The following is a 17,848-nucleotide window of genomic DNA, read 5'->3' as shown; positions in this document are numbered from 1 at the left end:
AATGTTTTGCATGTGTATTTATGTTGAGGCCAGTAAAAAGCCAGTGAAATTTCAGCCGTATCGGATGCTATTCTGACCAGTTTTTTCAATTTTTTTTCGTGTGAGCATTTACCATCCCTCCAATTTTTATTCTTACTTGTGCTTTAACTGTTGAAGAGTTTGTTGTAAAGTGTTTCGTATTGTTAACACTATCCCTCGAGTGCCAAGACTTCGTCGTATTCCCCAACTATTCTAAGATGTTATCAGGCATGGACCCAAGAAGGCCAAGAACACAGAGCCAGGGGCACCGGTCGTCGCTGGGGGCAATTGCGAAACAGTGATTTGAAGAACATGGCTTAGAAGACGTTCCGGACTTCTTTCTTATCATCCCCATTCAGTGATGAATCTCGCTTTCGTTTGGGTATGCACGATGGACGAGCAAGAGTAAAAAGTCGTCATGGTGTAAGACGAGATCCCCAGTTTCATGTGGAGAGGCATGTTCACCATACTGTTGGTTTGGTGGTATGGGGTGCCATTGCATATGGTAGCAGGACACCTTCAGTCTTTATTAGAGGCAACATGACAGCTCTTCGTTACATTCACGAAGTAGTGGAGCCTATGTCCTTCCATATCTTGAGACCATCGAAAACCCCATCTTTCAACGCTTGACCGCATGGGGCTAGAGTAACTCTAGAGTTCATGGATCAGCGTGACATGACCGCTTACCATGGCCACCAAGATCGCCAGATCTTTCACCGATCGTACATGTGTGGGATATTCTTGGTCGCTGACTGATGAGTTTACAACAGCCCCCACAGACTTTGGCAGCACTTAGACATGAGTTAGAAATAGGGTGGAATGGAATACCTCAACAGGCTATAGACCGCCTAATCAGGATAATGCCCAGACGTACCCACGAGTGTATAATACATCGAGGATCTGCAACACACTACTGAACTTCACTGGTTTCACGATCATCCAATTTTTCTGAAAACCTACTCGTTTGTTTGCTGTTATCTGTCAAGTATGTAGGTAAAAAAATATTAAAATATTTTCAATAAAAATGGGTGTTTACCTTTCTTTGTCACTTAGTATATCTGGAAGTTAATGGACAATAAATATGCCCCCTCTTTGGTAATAAAATTCACATGTATTCATATTTTTTCACATTTTATAGAAGTTGAAAGTTTAATTGAGCGGATCCTTTCCAAAATGATCCTCTGATATAAACAATTCTAATACTACTTAGCCAATTTAAAATACTGGTGCATCAATGTGAATATTGATAATTTTCCTTATCTATAAACAGAAAACGTGTTCTACGGAAACTTGCATGTGATTTCATTGATTTATATAAGAATACTCATCTGAATAATTGCCATCATAACCTTCCACCGACTCTGGAGTGATTTATTCAATTTTCATCAACGTTTCTCGTGAAAATTTCTAACATTTCGGATGCGTTTTCTGTAGTTTCATTCAATTCCAAGCAGTTTATTTCTCTCTGATCGTAGGAAAACGTATCGATTTCTCAGTTTCAAGATTCTGAAATGTAAAACAACTTTCCAGCAATGAATCGCACGTGGCAAATGTAGGATGTTTTCTTGTCAGGAGACTGCTTTTGTTCGCTTCATTATACGATGAAGGACATAATTCAAAAATAAAATGGATGAGTCATCCAGCTTCGATATAATATAACCAGAGTCCAATTTGTTTCTTGATTACATTGCTTATTTCATTCACAATACAATTCCTTTATTCTGCCTATGCACGTCGGGAGTATACTTCATTTTAATAAATAGTGTAACAATAGCCTAATACCCACAAAAATGGCTGAAGGTTTTCTTTATTAGTTGACCTATAACGCAAAACTTTATCAAGTTCAGTCAGTAAAAATTTTAAAAATAACAATTCCGCCACCTCTTACATCATTCTTTCATCGGCACATATGTATCTATCACTAAACGTCATCTCCTGATGATGACAACTTGATTAGCGAAATGCGTGTTGAGAGACGAGGTTTTTGTTATGGTCTGATTTGGGACAATGTGGGACAAAAGTCTGCATAAATGATGAAAGGGAAAAACATAAACATTTTAAACACCGACCCAAACTTTACGCAGATACGATTTCTCCCACCGGCCATGACTCAGTCCGTTAGCTGTAGGACTAGACTAACACGAAAATAATTGATTTCAAAATAACCGATTCTTACAGGTGTACCAAGAAATATTCGAATATTTGGCATCGTAATTTTCGCGCGGGCGTTTGAGATAATTAGACAAACGCTAAGTTATATTTATCCTAATAATAATACGACATGATTTTTTGAAACATCGCGTCGCCAGGAATTGTTTGGGTTGCATTTTTGCAGACGCGCTTTATCGCTGAATTATCAGTTGCAAGTTTGCTAGAGCTCATTATCTTTCGGTGTTTCATTTCATACTGTGTTTGATTCCCCTGTGTGTTGGTTTGTTATAAATAAAATGTGTTCATCCTCTAGTTTTGATCATAAACTGTTTTTCGATTATTCTCATGTTCACTTTGAAACAAGTTGTAACATTCTCAGTATATATTTTTTTCATCAGTTCAGACTTCCATGATTTAATGTGGTTTGAAATCTCTTAAAGAAGAAGTAAAATTGAAAACTGAAATGAATAGCTGAAAATAACGATTTTATTAAGAAAAAAAAACTGAAATACAATTACAATAAAATAAAAATTGAGCAAGAAATTGAAAAGTGAATTAAAATGAACTAAAACGTGAAAGATTTCAAGCCAAGTTACTTCACGACGTTTCGATTGTTCTAGTCATCTTAATTTTCGATTTCATTTGTTTTGTGATGTACTGTTTGGAACCTTCGGTGTAATAATGAATATTACTGGAGTTTTTCCCAACACTACCGAGCGATCATCTTCAAGAAGAAGATTATTTATGTTTGATCTTCCGTATGGACATCGGTAGAATCTTCGCAAATCAGGACCAGGCAAAAACGACCTTCGTCGACAGTCCATTTTTGGTATAGGATGTAGGACATAAACAGTCCATTTTTGGTATAGGGTGTATGACATAAACAGTTCATTTTTGGTATGGGGTGTATGACATAAACATTCCATTTTTGGTATAGAGTGTATGACATACAGTCCATTTTTGGTATAGAGTGTATGACAAGAACAGTACATTTTTGGTAAAGGTGAATGACATGAAAAGTCCATTTTTGGTATTGGGTATATGACATAAACATTCCATTTTTGGTATAGGATGTATGACATAAATAGTCCATTTTTAGTATAGGGTGTATGACATAAACAGTCCGTATTTGGTATAGGGTGTTTGACATAAACACTCCATTTTTGGTATAGGGTGTATGACATGAACAGTCCGTTTTTGGTATAGGGACATAAACACTCCGTTTTGGTCTCGGGTGTATGACATTTTTTGTATAGGGTGTATGACATAAAAGTCCATTTTTGGTACAGGGTGTATGATATAAACAGTCCGTTTTTGGTATAGGGTGTATGGCATAAACAGTCCATTTTTGGTAGAGAGTGTATGACATACAGTCCATTTTTGGTATAGAGTGTATGACATGAACAGTACATTTTTGGTATAGGATGTATGACATGAAAAGTCCATTTTTGGTATTGGATATATGACATAAACATTCCATTTTTGGTATAGGGTGTATGACATAAATAGTCCATTGTTAGTATAGGGTGTATGACATAAACTATCCGTATTTGGTATAGGGTGTTTGACATAAACACTCCATTTTTGGTATAGGGTGTATGACATGAACAGTCCGTTTTTGGTATAGGGTGTATGACATAAACACTCCGTTTTTGGTCTAGGGTGTATAACATTTTTTGTATAGGGTGTATGACATAAACAGTCCATTTTTGGTACAGGGTGTATGATATAAACAGTCCGTTTTTGGTATAGGGTGTATGGCATAAACAGTCCATTTTTGGTATAGGGCGTATGACATTACTGAATGCCAACGTACATCATGAATTAGACGTAATCAAACTTTGGTGTAATAATAATCTTCTACAACTGAACGTATCCAAATGTAAAATAATATCATTTACAACAAAAAAGCGAACTTTAATGTTCGATTATTCAATCAACAATACTACAATCAACCGCGTACATGAGATAAAAGATCTGGGTATAACATACGACAGTAAATTAACATTTACAACTCATATAAGGAATATGATTGCTGATACAAATAGGATGACATGACATCTTTGGAAAATGGAAGTGTATGGAATACTTCCATAAATTACTCAACAACAATATTGACAGTACTGTTCTTTTACCCGAGATCATTTTTTTAGTACCAGAAGTGGTATCTACATTTGTCCACAATCAGTTTCAATAATACTATAAATAACATTTGTGTCAGTACTGCTACATTGCATGATTTGTAACTTTTTGTGTTATATACTCAATTATACTTCGTTTTAGCATTAACTTCTATACATTTTTATATTCCATTATTTTTAATATTTATTTCATATATACTCTGTAATAATAGCATTTCCTGTAACTGGGTACTCCTGTTGGGAATATATCGCTTTATTATGACATAAATCGAAACAATCCATTTTTGGTATAAGGTGTATGATATAAATTCCTACTGAAATAATGTATCCAAAGTATCCAAAAATGTGAAAATATACAGGGTGAAATTTGGAAGGTTGAACCGACTTTCAGTATAAACAGAAATTTTGCAAAAGGCCACTCTTTTCAGTGTGTTTGCACCGTATAGTGTTTTGCAGAAAATTATATAAGTCTCATTTGTAGAACTTTTATATCCATATTTGACAGAAAAATATATTACTATTCTTATTTGTCACACTTTTATACGCTACCAATCATTCGTTACTGTACAGAACGGATAAATTGATTTCAGCAGTTTGTTAAAGGAAACATATCAATCTGAACCTTCCATTACCCATCAAGTGTACCCAAACTGAATGCATTGGAACTGTACTGTATCGATCAATTTTGTTCACGATACTAACGTTTGATCTATTGCGGCAAAGTGGAGTCAATTTAGCTATCTCGATATAATTAAAAGAATTCCTACAAGCACTTTGGTCGTTTCCCGGAAAACCAATTATCATGTTTAACATCGGTTTGCCTACGATGATGTAAGCAACCAATATGTTTTCATAAACAATTTTATTGTACACATAAAAGGACAGTTTACTAGATCGTATTACATGGATATCGTGTGAAATGTCGGATGTCGCACTTTGTTCTGAATAGTCTTAGACTGTATGAATCAGAATATCCAGAATTCGTCGTCTCATGGAGAAACTTGATTGTCATTGCTTTTGATATTACTAATTCCTCTTATTCCCAATATATATCTATAATATAGACAGGAAAATACCATATTCTGCAGTAACTGTCTATGCAGTCTATGCAGATCGTCCTCGTATTAGCTGCGGTACGGTAAATAAAATAAATAAAATATTCAATGAAACTGGTGCAGTATCAAAAATGATATTAAAAAGTAATCCTGTACAAAGACGAAACAGGAATGACAGGAATGATCAAATCATTTTAGATTATTTCGGAAATAATCGTAATGCCAGTATAAGGAATGCCACTTCAGATTTGAATATTCCACGAGAAACTATTCGGAGATGTCTCAAGGCGAAGAATATTAAACCTTTCAAGCCAAAATTTTTACACACACTTCAAGAAGGCGACGAAGCAAGACGCCTGGAATATTGTTTATGGGCCCAAGGGGAATATTTAAACAATAGAAATTTCCTAAAAAATATTTTATATACCGACGAAGCCACTTTCATTACAAATGGAGTAGTGTAATCACATAATTGTCGGGCAGCGGATAATCCTAACTGGGTAATAAACTGTAAAAGCCAGTATTCCCAAAAAATCAATGTCTAGTGTGGGATATTGAACGAACGAATTATTGGTCCGTTCTTTTTTGAGGAAAACATGAATGCGCAGAGGTTTCTAGAATTTTTAAACACAGAGTTTTGGGATGCTATTCACGAGCTGCCAATCAATGAACGATCAAATTCAATCGTCCAGTTAGATGGGTGTTCAGTTCATTATACCAGAGCTGTGAGGCAATGGCTTAACGAACATTTTCCAAACCGATGGATAGGCCGTGGTAGTCCGTTTATAGAGTGGCCACCCAGATCTCCAGACCTCACAGTTTTGGATTTTTTCTCTGGGGACTTCCCACACAAAAGGTTTACAAAAACCGCTCAAGAGATAGAAATGAACTTTGTGCAAGAATTCAACAGGTATGTGCAGATATTAGCCCTCAAAAACTAAGGAACGTAATCAGAAACATTCGTAAGCGCTACGACACATGTATCGAAATACGTGGTGGATTAGTAGAGGCTACTAGAATATGAAACATTTCAATAATTAGTTATTAGTTACGTTTATTTAAATTTTTTGCTTTATTGTTAGTTGAATTGTGTGAATGTAATTCCGTTATTTTCATTAAAAATATTTACGCTATTTGTTTTTTTTTTCATCTGGCGGCACTTTATTGTTGAAATCATAAAAAAATGATATATTGTGACTGTTAGCTGTGTGAGTTTTCGAATTTTTGAGTTGTCATAACTTTGTTAATAATGAATATTTTTTCATGAAATTTTGGTCGCACCTATCTGAATCCAGTGGCGTAGTGATTTTTTCAATAAAAAAATCGCTAATAAAAAATCCCGATTTTCGACCAAGAAACAATATCGTAGTAAGTATGCCCTGAAACTTTAATAAACATTTCAAATTTTGTCCCAAGGTAGACCTTTTAGTATTTGACATAAAAAAAAATATTAAAATCGATTTACAACTTCAAATTTTAGGGGGGTGTTTTTTCATTAAAAATGGGTTACACTGTGTATATATATATATATATATATATATATATATATATATATATATATATATATATATATATATTGTGTTGTCCTATTATGTATATAATGACTATATCCTATAAATTTTTTTGTCATTTTAAGGAAATAAATTATTTGAATTTGGGATCTTGCGGAAAAAATGCCACATTTGCAGAAAAAAATTAGCTTATTCAGATTATTACAAATATGAAACAGTATTGAAAGTTCCTCCACCCTTTTTTACATCATTCGAAATGGAGGCGGTAGAGCCATAAAATGATATTCAACGTTTTTAGTTTTTGGCGGATATGTCAAAAATAACCACTGATATACCTGAAAAGAGATTATTCTTGTTCCACAAAATGAGAAACTTTTCTCCAATTGAATCGACCTTGTAGGGTAGGTCTTACCGTTTTCGAGTTAGCAATAGCGGGTTCAGCTAAAAAAGATGGCCTGTATAATTATAATTAAATGGAAGTGAATGCCAATTTCAATAAGAAGGAATAAAACTCAAGTTTCCCTGCCAAGTCGCTTGAACAACGCGGAAATGAAGAAATAAATAACCTGTGCCCATCTGTTTACATCGTGATCAAGAGCCAACATTAGATTCCTTCTATAATATGATTCACACATCTGCTTTGCTAGAATTTTCCATCCGTTTCTTAAAAACAACGGTTTGTTCAATGCGGCTATCTTGACCATTTTCCAAGTAATTGTGTTGACGACAAACGACAATAAAAAATTTAATTATCGCACGAAAACAAGTTAAGTGAAAAGGGAAACATTTTAGGAGAGTTTACTTTTTGGAAAAAACAGCTTCTTGGTTTTCACTTCCACATCTTCATACAAAAAATGTTGGGAACACAAGTTTCCACAAGTTTCCACCAAATATCCTGAAAATCAGGTTTTTCCACTCTACACTATAAGTTTTGCGCTCCAAGTTTTCCACTAAATCTCTTAATGGAAACTAAATTTCATTCCATTTCATACCCCGTACCTTGAAAATGCTATTTTCTTTCTTTTTCAACTATTTTTATGCTATTATTTTTACTAACATAGTAGTACAATATAGTTATAATGATCTCCTGAGGATGCTAACTTTGTTAGCGAAACGCACATCAAGAGACGTGCCAGAGGTTTCAGTACGAACTATCACGTTCCTTTTAAGTCAAGTATTGAAGATGCACATGCACTATCCGATAATACTGAAGAAAACCTAAATGCGATACCTTTTAATATGTATGCATAACACAAAAAATTGTGGTTTTCATAGTTCAGATTTATGAACGTTTATGTAGTAGTTTCGGGCAAAGGAGAAACCTAGGTTACTTTACTTTTGTACCTAAATTTCCTTAGATAGGTAGGCAAGAAGTAAGTAGGTCTATTCGAAGCTCAATTTTAACCTACGAGGTTTACTGTGACTCGACCAAATGAATTGAGCTTTTTAGCAAAGCTGATTAGTTTAATTGGAAAACCTGATTCAGTCCAAGGAGGTGAAGAAACAAATGCTATGCAGTGCTGTATCATCATTTTCCAAACATATACAGTGACTCGTAAGGAGACCTGTTACAACGTAGGAAATCCCTGCTGTGTGGATGCTTCGGAATGGGTCAGTTTTGGTAGATTCTACCAAGAGTCTGGAACTTTACATGCCTGTGACAGGTTCTGCTTGCAAGGTAATAAGTAGCTTTATTACCTTTGAGGCCAGGAATCCAGCCCAGAGACATTTTGTTGAGTCTTACTGTTGAGGTGAGTCTTTTGGCAGAGCCAAGATTTTCAGATCCTTCGATGTGTCCATAGATTAACTTTCGTCTGATCCAGTCTTTTCCGAATCCTACGACTACGTTTCATTGTCTTGCTTCAAATATATTCATAGCTCGTCTAGTTTATGTCCACGTCTATAAACCACAACCTACGTTAATAGTATACGCATATACTGGTAGATCTTCAACATATATTAATGTCCTTAACATATGTCAAAATTTTTCGGGCGCCACTAAATGAGCTCACTGATGCAGTTGTTTAGATGCTTTTGAATGGTAAATCTTGGTAGATTCTGACAGGAGTCTGAAATTTTACAGCGGGGCTTGTGACAGGTTTTTCTTGTAAGGGAATCAGCAGCTTTATTGCCTTCCAGATGAGGAATCCAGACCAGAGGCATTTTGTTGAGTCTAACTTTTGAGGAGAGACTTTTTGGTAGTTCGTGTACATTGTTCCATGAGAGCCAAGTTTTTTACAGATCCTTTGACATGTCCATAGGGTAACTTATGTCTTATTCATTCTTTTCTTTTTCCGAAACTTACGAGAACGTTTCATTGCCTTGTTTCAAATTCATCTGTATTGTTAGTGTCTACGTGTATATGCCATAAACTACCACTTGACGCTTGTTTACGTTTTTCTCAAATTAGTTTTCAATCGGATGTTTTGAAAATGTTACAGAATTATATGCGACTACATAATATTAACGATTCGCTACTGTGTGACCTATCATGCTGAATAATTCGTGTCAATGAACAAAGTACTTAGCGTTCTGTCAGGATCATGTACCCAAAAAGCTTAAAGTGCCAATTAGAATTCCTTAACAAAATTGTAGAGCAAACATCAATTGAATGAATTAAATGGAATTACGGAAAAGTACAATGGTTGTGTATATATGTGGTTGGGACCCGTTATGATATACATGCTAATAGAATAGTTTTTATATGTTTCTAATGAAAAGCTTTTGTTACTAATTCTGGTTGAAGGTGTCATATTTTGAATACAAGGGATAGATGACTATTTTGTTCAAAAATTTTTATTATTATAAAGTGAAAGGAATATTAAATTTGAATGCGGTTCGCCCGCTTACTTGCAATTGTACTTATGTCGAAATTTAGTATATTTTTTCTTCTTAGTATATTTCTTGGTATCCAATTTTCTAGCTCTAGATTTATATGAATCTTCTAAAATTATCACTCATGCCTCTTCTTGTGAAAAAAAGCATTTATTTATGACTCCAAGTTAGCCCAAAAACCCCTTTTTTGATGTACAATTTTGCGTTTTGCAAATATCCTTCTGTTCTGGAATTTATTGAGTATTTCTTTGGTTTTCGGAACACCCAAATACATAGAAATCAATAAATTGATGGATGTAGCCGTTACTACGTGGTAGAAAATCATAATGAAGAAAAGAGAAATGAAACTTTTTATGTTTTTTACGTTAGTTACAAATGAAAGTGGTAGAAAAACAGAAAGTTTCATTTCTCTTTTCTTCACATAGAAATCAGTTGAAAACATCCAGACAGATTTCTGGATACGGGCTTGAATTATAGCATTATAACAATTATTTATAGTTTCCTCATCGGGTCAAGATTGTGCGTTGAATTTTTATTTTCACTGTAATCATGAATGTGTTAATCGTTTCAATGTCAACTAACTCACAGAAAAACAGCTCAAAAAAATTACGAATAATATGAATGTTTGTCGTTTTGAAGCATTCATTTATGACTCGAAATTAGCCCACGAAACACTTTTTTTATAGTACAATTTTGCGTTTTGCAAATATCCTGACGTTCTGGAATTTATTGAGTATTTCTTTGGTTTTCAGAACACTCACATACATAGAAATCAGTTGAAAACATCCAAACAGATTTCTTGATACGGCTTGCATTATAGCATTATAGCAATTATTTATAGTTTCCTTATCGGGTCAAGATTGTGCGTTAAATTTTTATTTTCACTGAAATCACGAATGTGTTAATCGTTTCAATATCAACTGATTCACAGAAAAACAGCTCAAAAAAATTACGAATAATATGAATGTTTGTCATTTTGAAACATTCATTTATGACTCCAAATTAGCCCACAAAACACTTTTTTTATAGTACAATTTTGCGTTTTGCAAATATCCTGACTATCTGGAGTTTATTGAGTATTTCTTTGGTATTTAGAACACTCACATACATAGAAATCAGTTGAAAACATCCAGACAGATTTCTTAATACGGGCTTGCACTATAGCAATTATTTATAGTTCCCTTATCGGGTCAAGATTGTGCGTTAAATTTTTATTCTCACCGAAATCACGAATGTGTTAATCGTTTCAATGTCAACTGATTCACAGAAATACAGCTCAAAAAAATGACGAATGATAAGAATGTTTGTCGTTTTGAAGCATTCATTTATGACTCCAAATTAGCCCACAAAACACTTTTTTTATAGTAAAATTTTGCGTTTTGCAAATATCCTGACGTTCTGGAATTTATTGAGTATTTCTTTGGTTTTCAGAACACTCAAATTCATAGAAATCAGTTGTTTTCTCAGATCCCAGTTTATTTCAGCACAGAAATCTGAAGGTAATTCGTCTAGTGACTTAATCTGGTGATAAAGATAATGATAATTATTTAAAGTAATGGCATTGGTAAGTGTAGTCGGTTATCCTCCTTAATGTTTTTGATAATTCGAAATTCCATTAGTATCAGAAACGTACAGGAAGTTGGCTTTCAGTTTTGTAGATTCTAATATTTGTAAACAGAAATGTTGTTAAGCAATTTTATACCCTTCAGAGAGAATGAGTATATACTTTTCGGAAATCCAATTGCACATCAAAAAAATTTTTCGTTCAAACGGTTTTCGCAAAGAATGCAATGCCGGTAACGATACGATGATTCAAAGTCCAAGTATTAACTACTACATTGAAGTAAAATAGCATTTGAAAACGAGTGGAAGGAAATTGAAACAAACCGAGTGTTATGATGGAGAAAATTCTGAAGCAGGCAAAACAGTACATCGACCAAAGAATGCTTCATTTGTATAATTAATTACTGATGCATCAATATTCAACAATTACTTTGATTTCGACGATAGATTTTTTTCAATGATTATATTTTTTGCAGGTAAGTGATCAGCATCCTGGTTTAGCAACTGAGATGAAACTAAGCTAATTTTGTTGGTTTGGAATCTTTCATTGTAGAATTATCTCGGTGTTTCTAAGGTTTCGGTGAGTATCTTATTTTTGAAAGGCTTTCCGAATAGTAGAAAGGCAAACCTTTACACTTTACACTCCTAAATTTATACCCCTTTCAGTTCAAAAATACTTTGTTATGAAAGAATTACTTAGTAACTGAAATAATTAAGGCTGGAATGCCATTACATTCAATTTCAAAGTAGATTAGTTTCACGACTGATAAATTAAAAATAATGTGATATATATATTTATGGTTCAAACAGATCGGAATTGATTTGATGATTTGCCTGAAAAGTAGCATTAAATAACTATAGATTTAACAAGAGAATAGTTAATTTTAATTGAGGCTATAATTTGGACCATATTTAGCACAATTTCTTTTTTATCTCGAAAACAGATAGAGATAGGTATAGGACATTATTAACAAAAAAGTATTAAAATACTAGAGCGATTCCAAAAATTTATTAATATACGGGGTGTTTCATTTAAAAAAATATAATTGCTAGGACTTTTTGATAGATGTGGCAACGCCGCAATGCTGAAAATATTTTAGATCGATAGAACAGGTAAGGAAATGTGAGAGGTGAAATTTTCAGAAAAATCATGCTTTGCGTTTTCCAGAAACGTCTAACCTACCATCGACCGCTGTATAGATAAAAAATGACATTATTGTATTTGTGTCACTTTTGGTTATGGTTAACCTGTCAAAAATCCTAAAAATAATATCAAACTTGTAGGTAATATATGCAAATTCGAAGGTTCCTACATGATGCATAATCAAATATCTGCAATAAGCTGATGTATATTGGACATCAAGGATTTTAAGCATGTGACAATAAAAGAGCATAGAAGTAGTTTTTAAGTATTTAGCTTGCCCTGTTTGTCTGTTTGTCAAATTTAGTAACTGAAGTTTGATTCCCTTCTTGTTGACAGATTGATCTGATATTTGTTACATACGTTTAGTTTTGATGACAATTACAATTTAATAAATTCTGTTTTATTGTAATCCGAAGATGGCCGCGACTACAAAATGACGGATTACATATTACCTTGTAATACTGAGGCATATTTTTTGCTTATTCAATTTTTTTTTAATGAAAAGACCAATCAATATTTGCGTTTCGTCTTTTGGCAGAGGGGCACGAGTTAAATCATGACTATGACGTATTATACTTGGAAGAGATATATTCAAAACTCAACTTTTTAGAATGTTTAGAAATCAATAGATGTGAAAATTCTGGATAATTGCTCAACGATCAAGATTTGAATTGTTCCTCTTTATCAAATTTAGTTTGCAACAAGGAGATTGGTAATTAGGGCATATCTTGAAAGTAGGTGAGATGGTAGCTCCAGTAAAAATTGTTATTCATTATTCACCAGTCTTATGAGTCGTTCCTAGATATGTAAATAGTTTGGCTAATGAATTAATCATGTAGAAATTTGGCAGGTAGCGATATTCATAATGATTCAAATAACTATAAAAGCATGACACATAATTTGTACAAACAGTATTGTGACGCCTGAGGATGCATTTGCATAGCGAAACACATGTCACGGTTTTTCAAACTTTCAAGTGAAAATATCGTATTGATGTGTGTTTTTTTAATACGTTTCAATGGATTTTTATGAAATATCTGTAAGTTATATCATATTTATAGAAATGTATTGCATATCAACCATATGTAGTAGTATCATTGTTTACGTTGTGAATTTGTTGAACTATGAAGATCAACAAATTATATTGTTTATAAGTATATGCAAATGGTAACGCAATGTTACCAAAAAATTTACAGTTTTGCCGTTAGGGGTCGTTAAAATTACCCCCTCTCAAAAAAGACTATTCATTTTCGAAATCGGGAACGAAATTTTCACCTTTTTCATTGTAGATAATGTTGCATATGATTATGCTCCTTTATAAAAAAATTCTCCACTCCCCCCCCCCTTCTCCCACTATTTATTATGAAACGCAAAAAAATTATATCTGGATTACTTTGAAATGCATCACCGGATGTTTGAATATGCTTGAATTAGGGAAATAGCACTTTTTCATATGATTATCCCCCTCCCCCCTAGGAGTACAAATCAAAACAAAATCGGTGGATTTTTATTATGATGCTGTTCATATTATTGTGAATATAAATTAATTAGGTGATAAACCCCAAAAATGGATAATTTTGATACTAGGGGGCGTTAAAATTATTTCTTGCTCAGAAGAGACGATTTATTTTCAAAACCAGGAATAACATTTTCACCCGTTTCATTACAGCTAATGTTGCATAAGATTATGCTCTTTTATAAAAAAAAAATATTCACCTCCTCCTCCTTCTCTTCCTCCCACCACCTATTATGAAACGCAAAAATGATATCTGGATTATTCTGAAATACATCGTTAGATATTTGAATATTCTTGAATTAGGGAAATAGCACTTTTTCATGACTTTCTTCCCTTATTCCCCGAGGGAACAAAATACAATATGACTCAACATACTCTAAAATTAAACACGTACAAATATCGTGGCCGCCTCTAATAAATAGTATATTCTGAACCAGATACGACTTTAACGCCCCCTAGCATCAAAACTATCCATTTTGAGGTTTATCACCTCGTTAATTTCTATTCACAATAACATAAATTACATCGTATTGAAAATTCGAAAAAAATCTAAAAAAAAATGCGAATTTTTTGTTTTGTTCCCCCGGGGGAGGCAAGAAAGTCATGAAAAAGTGCTATTTCCCTAATTCAAGCATATTCAAATATCCGACGATGTATTTCAGAATAATCCAGATATAATTTTCTTTGCGTTTCATAATAGGTGGGGGGAAGAGGGGGTGAATATTTTTTTATAAAAGAGCAAAATCTCGTGCAACATCAGCTTCAATGAAATGGGTGAAAATATTATTCCTGGTTTTGAAAATAAATCGTCTATTCCGAGCAAGGGGTGATTTTAAGCCCCCTATCAACAAATCTATCCATTTTGGGGTTTATCACTTAAATAATTTCTATTCACAACAACATGCATCATATTAAATATTCAAAAAAAGCCATCGATTATGTTTTGTTTTCTACTCCTCGCGGGGAGGGGGGATAATCATATGAAGGCTTCAAGGAACAAATTCATTAGTACTCTGTATATCGAATTTTTTGCAGACCTATTTTCGATTCTCGCCAAAAACAAAGACACATCAAGAAAGGTTATTTTAAAATAAACATTGCTGTAATGACGAGACGAACTTGGCAGCTGATTCGACCTTTGTGTTTTCCGTATTATCGACAGTTTTTCCCGACGTTAAGAAACATAAAAACCTACCCTACTGATGTTCCTAGTTGCTCTTGGCTGTTTCACTTCGGTACTCATAGTTCAAATGTATAACAAGTATATGTTCGCCCGAAAATGTTTTTTAATACACCGGCACAATTCACTAGTTGTACAACCAACTTGTGGTTCTTGGGAAACTACCACTCTGTTCACTGATCCCTTAGGAAGGGTTGCAGATCTCCAAAACAGACCAAACGCGTTTTGAAACTCCCATTTCGGAAAAAAATACGCGTACACCACTTCTCGCTAAATCAGCTTGACTGTTCTGAGTTCTGTTCGTTATCCTTGCGTTGTAAATATAAATTTACTCGACGTCACTTCCAGGAGCGTAGCAAGTGGGGTCGCAAAATCTTCCACCAGGGAGGCATCACGTGTAGTTCCCGGTTTGGCCACGCCTCTTTATCGACTGTTTCAACCGCTCGACCGGTTTGAATATGAGCATTTAGGAATGCAATCGTTTGTTAATACCGAAGCGGCGGGATCTGTGCTACCTAGATCTTGTTTTCTTTTTGTTCTCAAGCAACCGTCTTTTCATTCAAATTTACGGTGCTAGTTGCCATACTAGCACCGTAAATTTGGAGCTCCTACCTGGAGCCTACTGTGAAACATAATCGAACTCTTAGACCTAAACTATAACTAATCAAGAGAGTGTATGTCTAGAATCGTAGAGGAGGAGACATTTGTACCGGTCTCCCATGTCTGGCTCTCTTGTCGGCCTGTCTCTTTACAAGTTTCGCAATCTCTAGCAAGATACACTTCATACAGTCATCGATTGGTCTGAGATCTAGCGAAGCAGTCAACTTGGATTTGTTAACGGGGGCTCGGCTCAAACTAAGCAAAGGAAATCCACCTATGAGAAGTTTAACTATAGTAAACCAATACTTGTGACTTCGCCATCAGCAGTCGGTACTCTTTCACACAATGGGCATATTCCACGTACCGCCGAAGCAGAATTTTATTTTTTGTATCAACAAATTCACTCCTCAGGAAGAAGAGCAGTTACTTTTTTGGGCCAGTACTTCGGGATTTTTGTCTTCTAGAAAACTTACGGCGATGGCCAGTTGCAAAGCCAGGCTACAACAATATCCGCCAAATGAGATTCGTTTTCTGAAGATTTCACTATATAAACTTCATTACTTCCCTGATGTGCAGGTCTGTCGCAAATATATCCTTCACAGATTTTCAACAGACATGTCCCTTTTCCGGTAAGGTAATTTTGTCAAAATGATACAATTTGTGATGGCTACCGAAGCTTTCCTTCAGTGGACGTTTAAAGGAGATGCCAGGGGTGTTGTGCTAACTTACGGTTCAGAAAGCACTTAATGCAAAATATCACTGAACTGAATATCACTGAATCAAAGGAACAATAAAAGGTGAAACAAAAGTAAAATGTACACTCACTCTGTCAAGATTTAGGGTTAGAAGATTTGGAATCAGTATCTTCCAATGTCAGTTAGTTGAACCAAAGGCCCTTGGCTGATCAGCTTAAAAATATGTCGAAACAGTGAAGAGCAACATAAAAGTAGATCCATATAAATTTTATAACTTTATAACCTCAACAAATCTAACTCCGGAATACCCAACTTTGCCTTAGGAAAATATGGGGTACAATAACCTTGAGGCCATCTTCTCTCTATTTTTTGAGCGTTTATCTATCATTCAGAAATTCTCAAACTGGAAATTATCAACGTACCCAATATCAACGTCCATGTTGAAAATGAGAAAGATATAATTGAAGCATTGATAAACGTTATGATAACGTTTAGAGCTCCATTGTGAAAGATTACTACAATTTCAACTAGATACATAATGGCGTTTCAGAGTCACTAGCAAAGTTAACTTCATTCAACATAGGACGAGGACGAGATTTATACGTCCTATAAGATTGATGCACGTCAGTAGAGAATTAGGCAGCATCAGGGGTACCCCAAGGGTCCAATATAGGCCCACTATAATTTTTAATTTTTGTTCGATCAATCATCTGCACAACTGATTTCCACTTCTTGCCGATGAAGTGAAAGTCTATAGTCAAATGAATGATATCACCAATTGAAACAGAGATGTTTTATTTTCCTGGGCTCAAAACTATTCAAGAAATCAAAAATATAAATCCATTTCAGTAGACATATAGAGAATCTGGTAGAGTGTAATAATATGAACCTGTCGGAAATGACATTATTATCTATGAAGAAGTAACATTCGTGACCCGTCCGAGTACCACAGCAACGCAACGTTTTACGAACACTACTTGGAAAAATTGTTTGTCACGCCTCTGGAAAGTAAGGTGCCCGCGATGTACTCATATTGTTTGCCGATGGAATCGTCCGTCGCCCAGTTTATCATTAGCACCGATTTGATGTCGGAACTGAAGGACCCCATATCTCTGGTAATGCGATAATAGTTTTTTTCATTGTGAGTGTTGAATTTTATTGTGTTATTGATGGGTATCACTTTGCGATATCGCCTATTTTAATTGTTGCTAACTCGGAGTGCTCGAGCAGTAAAAATAACTCTCTGACAGTGCGATTTGTTATTAGCCAATAAAAATAAAGGGCGCGTTGTGTTTCATTCGATAAGCGAAGGAAGTGTACGGAAATAAAGGGCGCGTTGTGTTTCATTCGATAAGCGAAGGAAGTGTACGGTTTCGCCACGGAATAAAGAGTTTTTCATAATGATAACACTAGTAATAAAAAGCATGTGCGGTCCCGGT

General features: G+C 34.6%; 1 protein-coding gene across 3 annotated transcripts in view; it reads right to left on the bottom strand.

Annotated features, from left to right (window-relative positions):
- The window catches only part of LOC111517561 (monocarboxylate transporter 5), a 48,416-nt gene that overhangs the window by 19,854 nt on the left and 10,714 nt on the right, over nucleotides 1-17,848 (bottom strand). The window contains exon 1 of one of the 3 annotated variants that reach the window (XM_023173773.2): nucleotides 15,130-15,418. The exons of the other annotated variants lie outside the window; for them this stretch is intronic. Coding sequence (XP_023029541.1) covers nucleotides 15,130-15,177 — 48 coding nt within the window. The 5' untranslated portion in view covers nucleotides 15,178-15,418. Of the gene's footprint in view, nucleotides 1-15,129; nucleotides 15,419-17,848 lie in introns of those variants that run through there. 3 annotated transcript variants of the gene reach the window in all.

The sequence above is a fragment of the Leptinotarsa decemlineata genome, unplaced genomic scaffold (genome assembly GCF_025532065.1).
Source record: "Leptinotarsa decemlineata unplaced genomic scaffold, Ldec_3_MD MMD2_tig00026361_RagTag_RagTag, whole genome shotgun sequence".
Lineage (NCBI taxonomy): Eukaryota > Metazoa > Arthropoda > Insecta > Coleoptera > Chrysomelidae > Leptinotarsa > Leptinotarsa decemlineata.
Note: the sequence above shows the minus strand (reverse complement) of the source record. Positions and strands in the feature narration are given on the sequence as shown.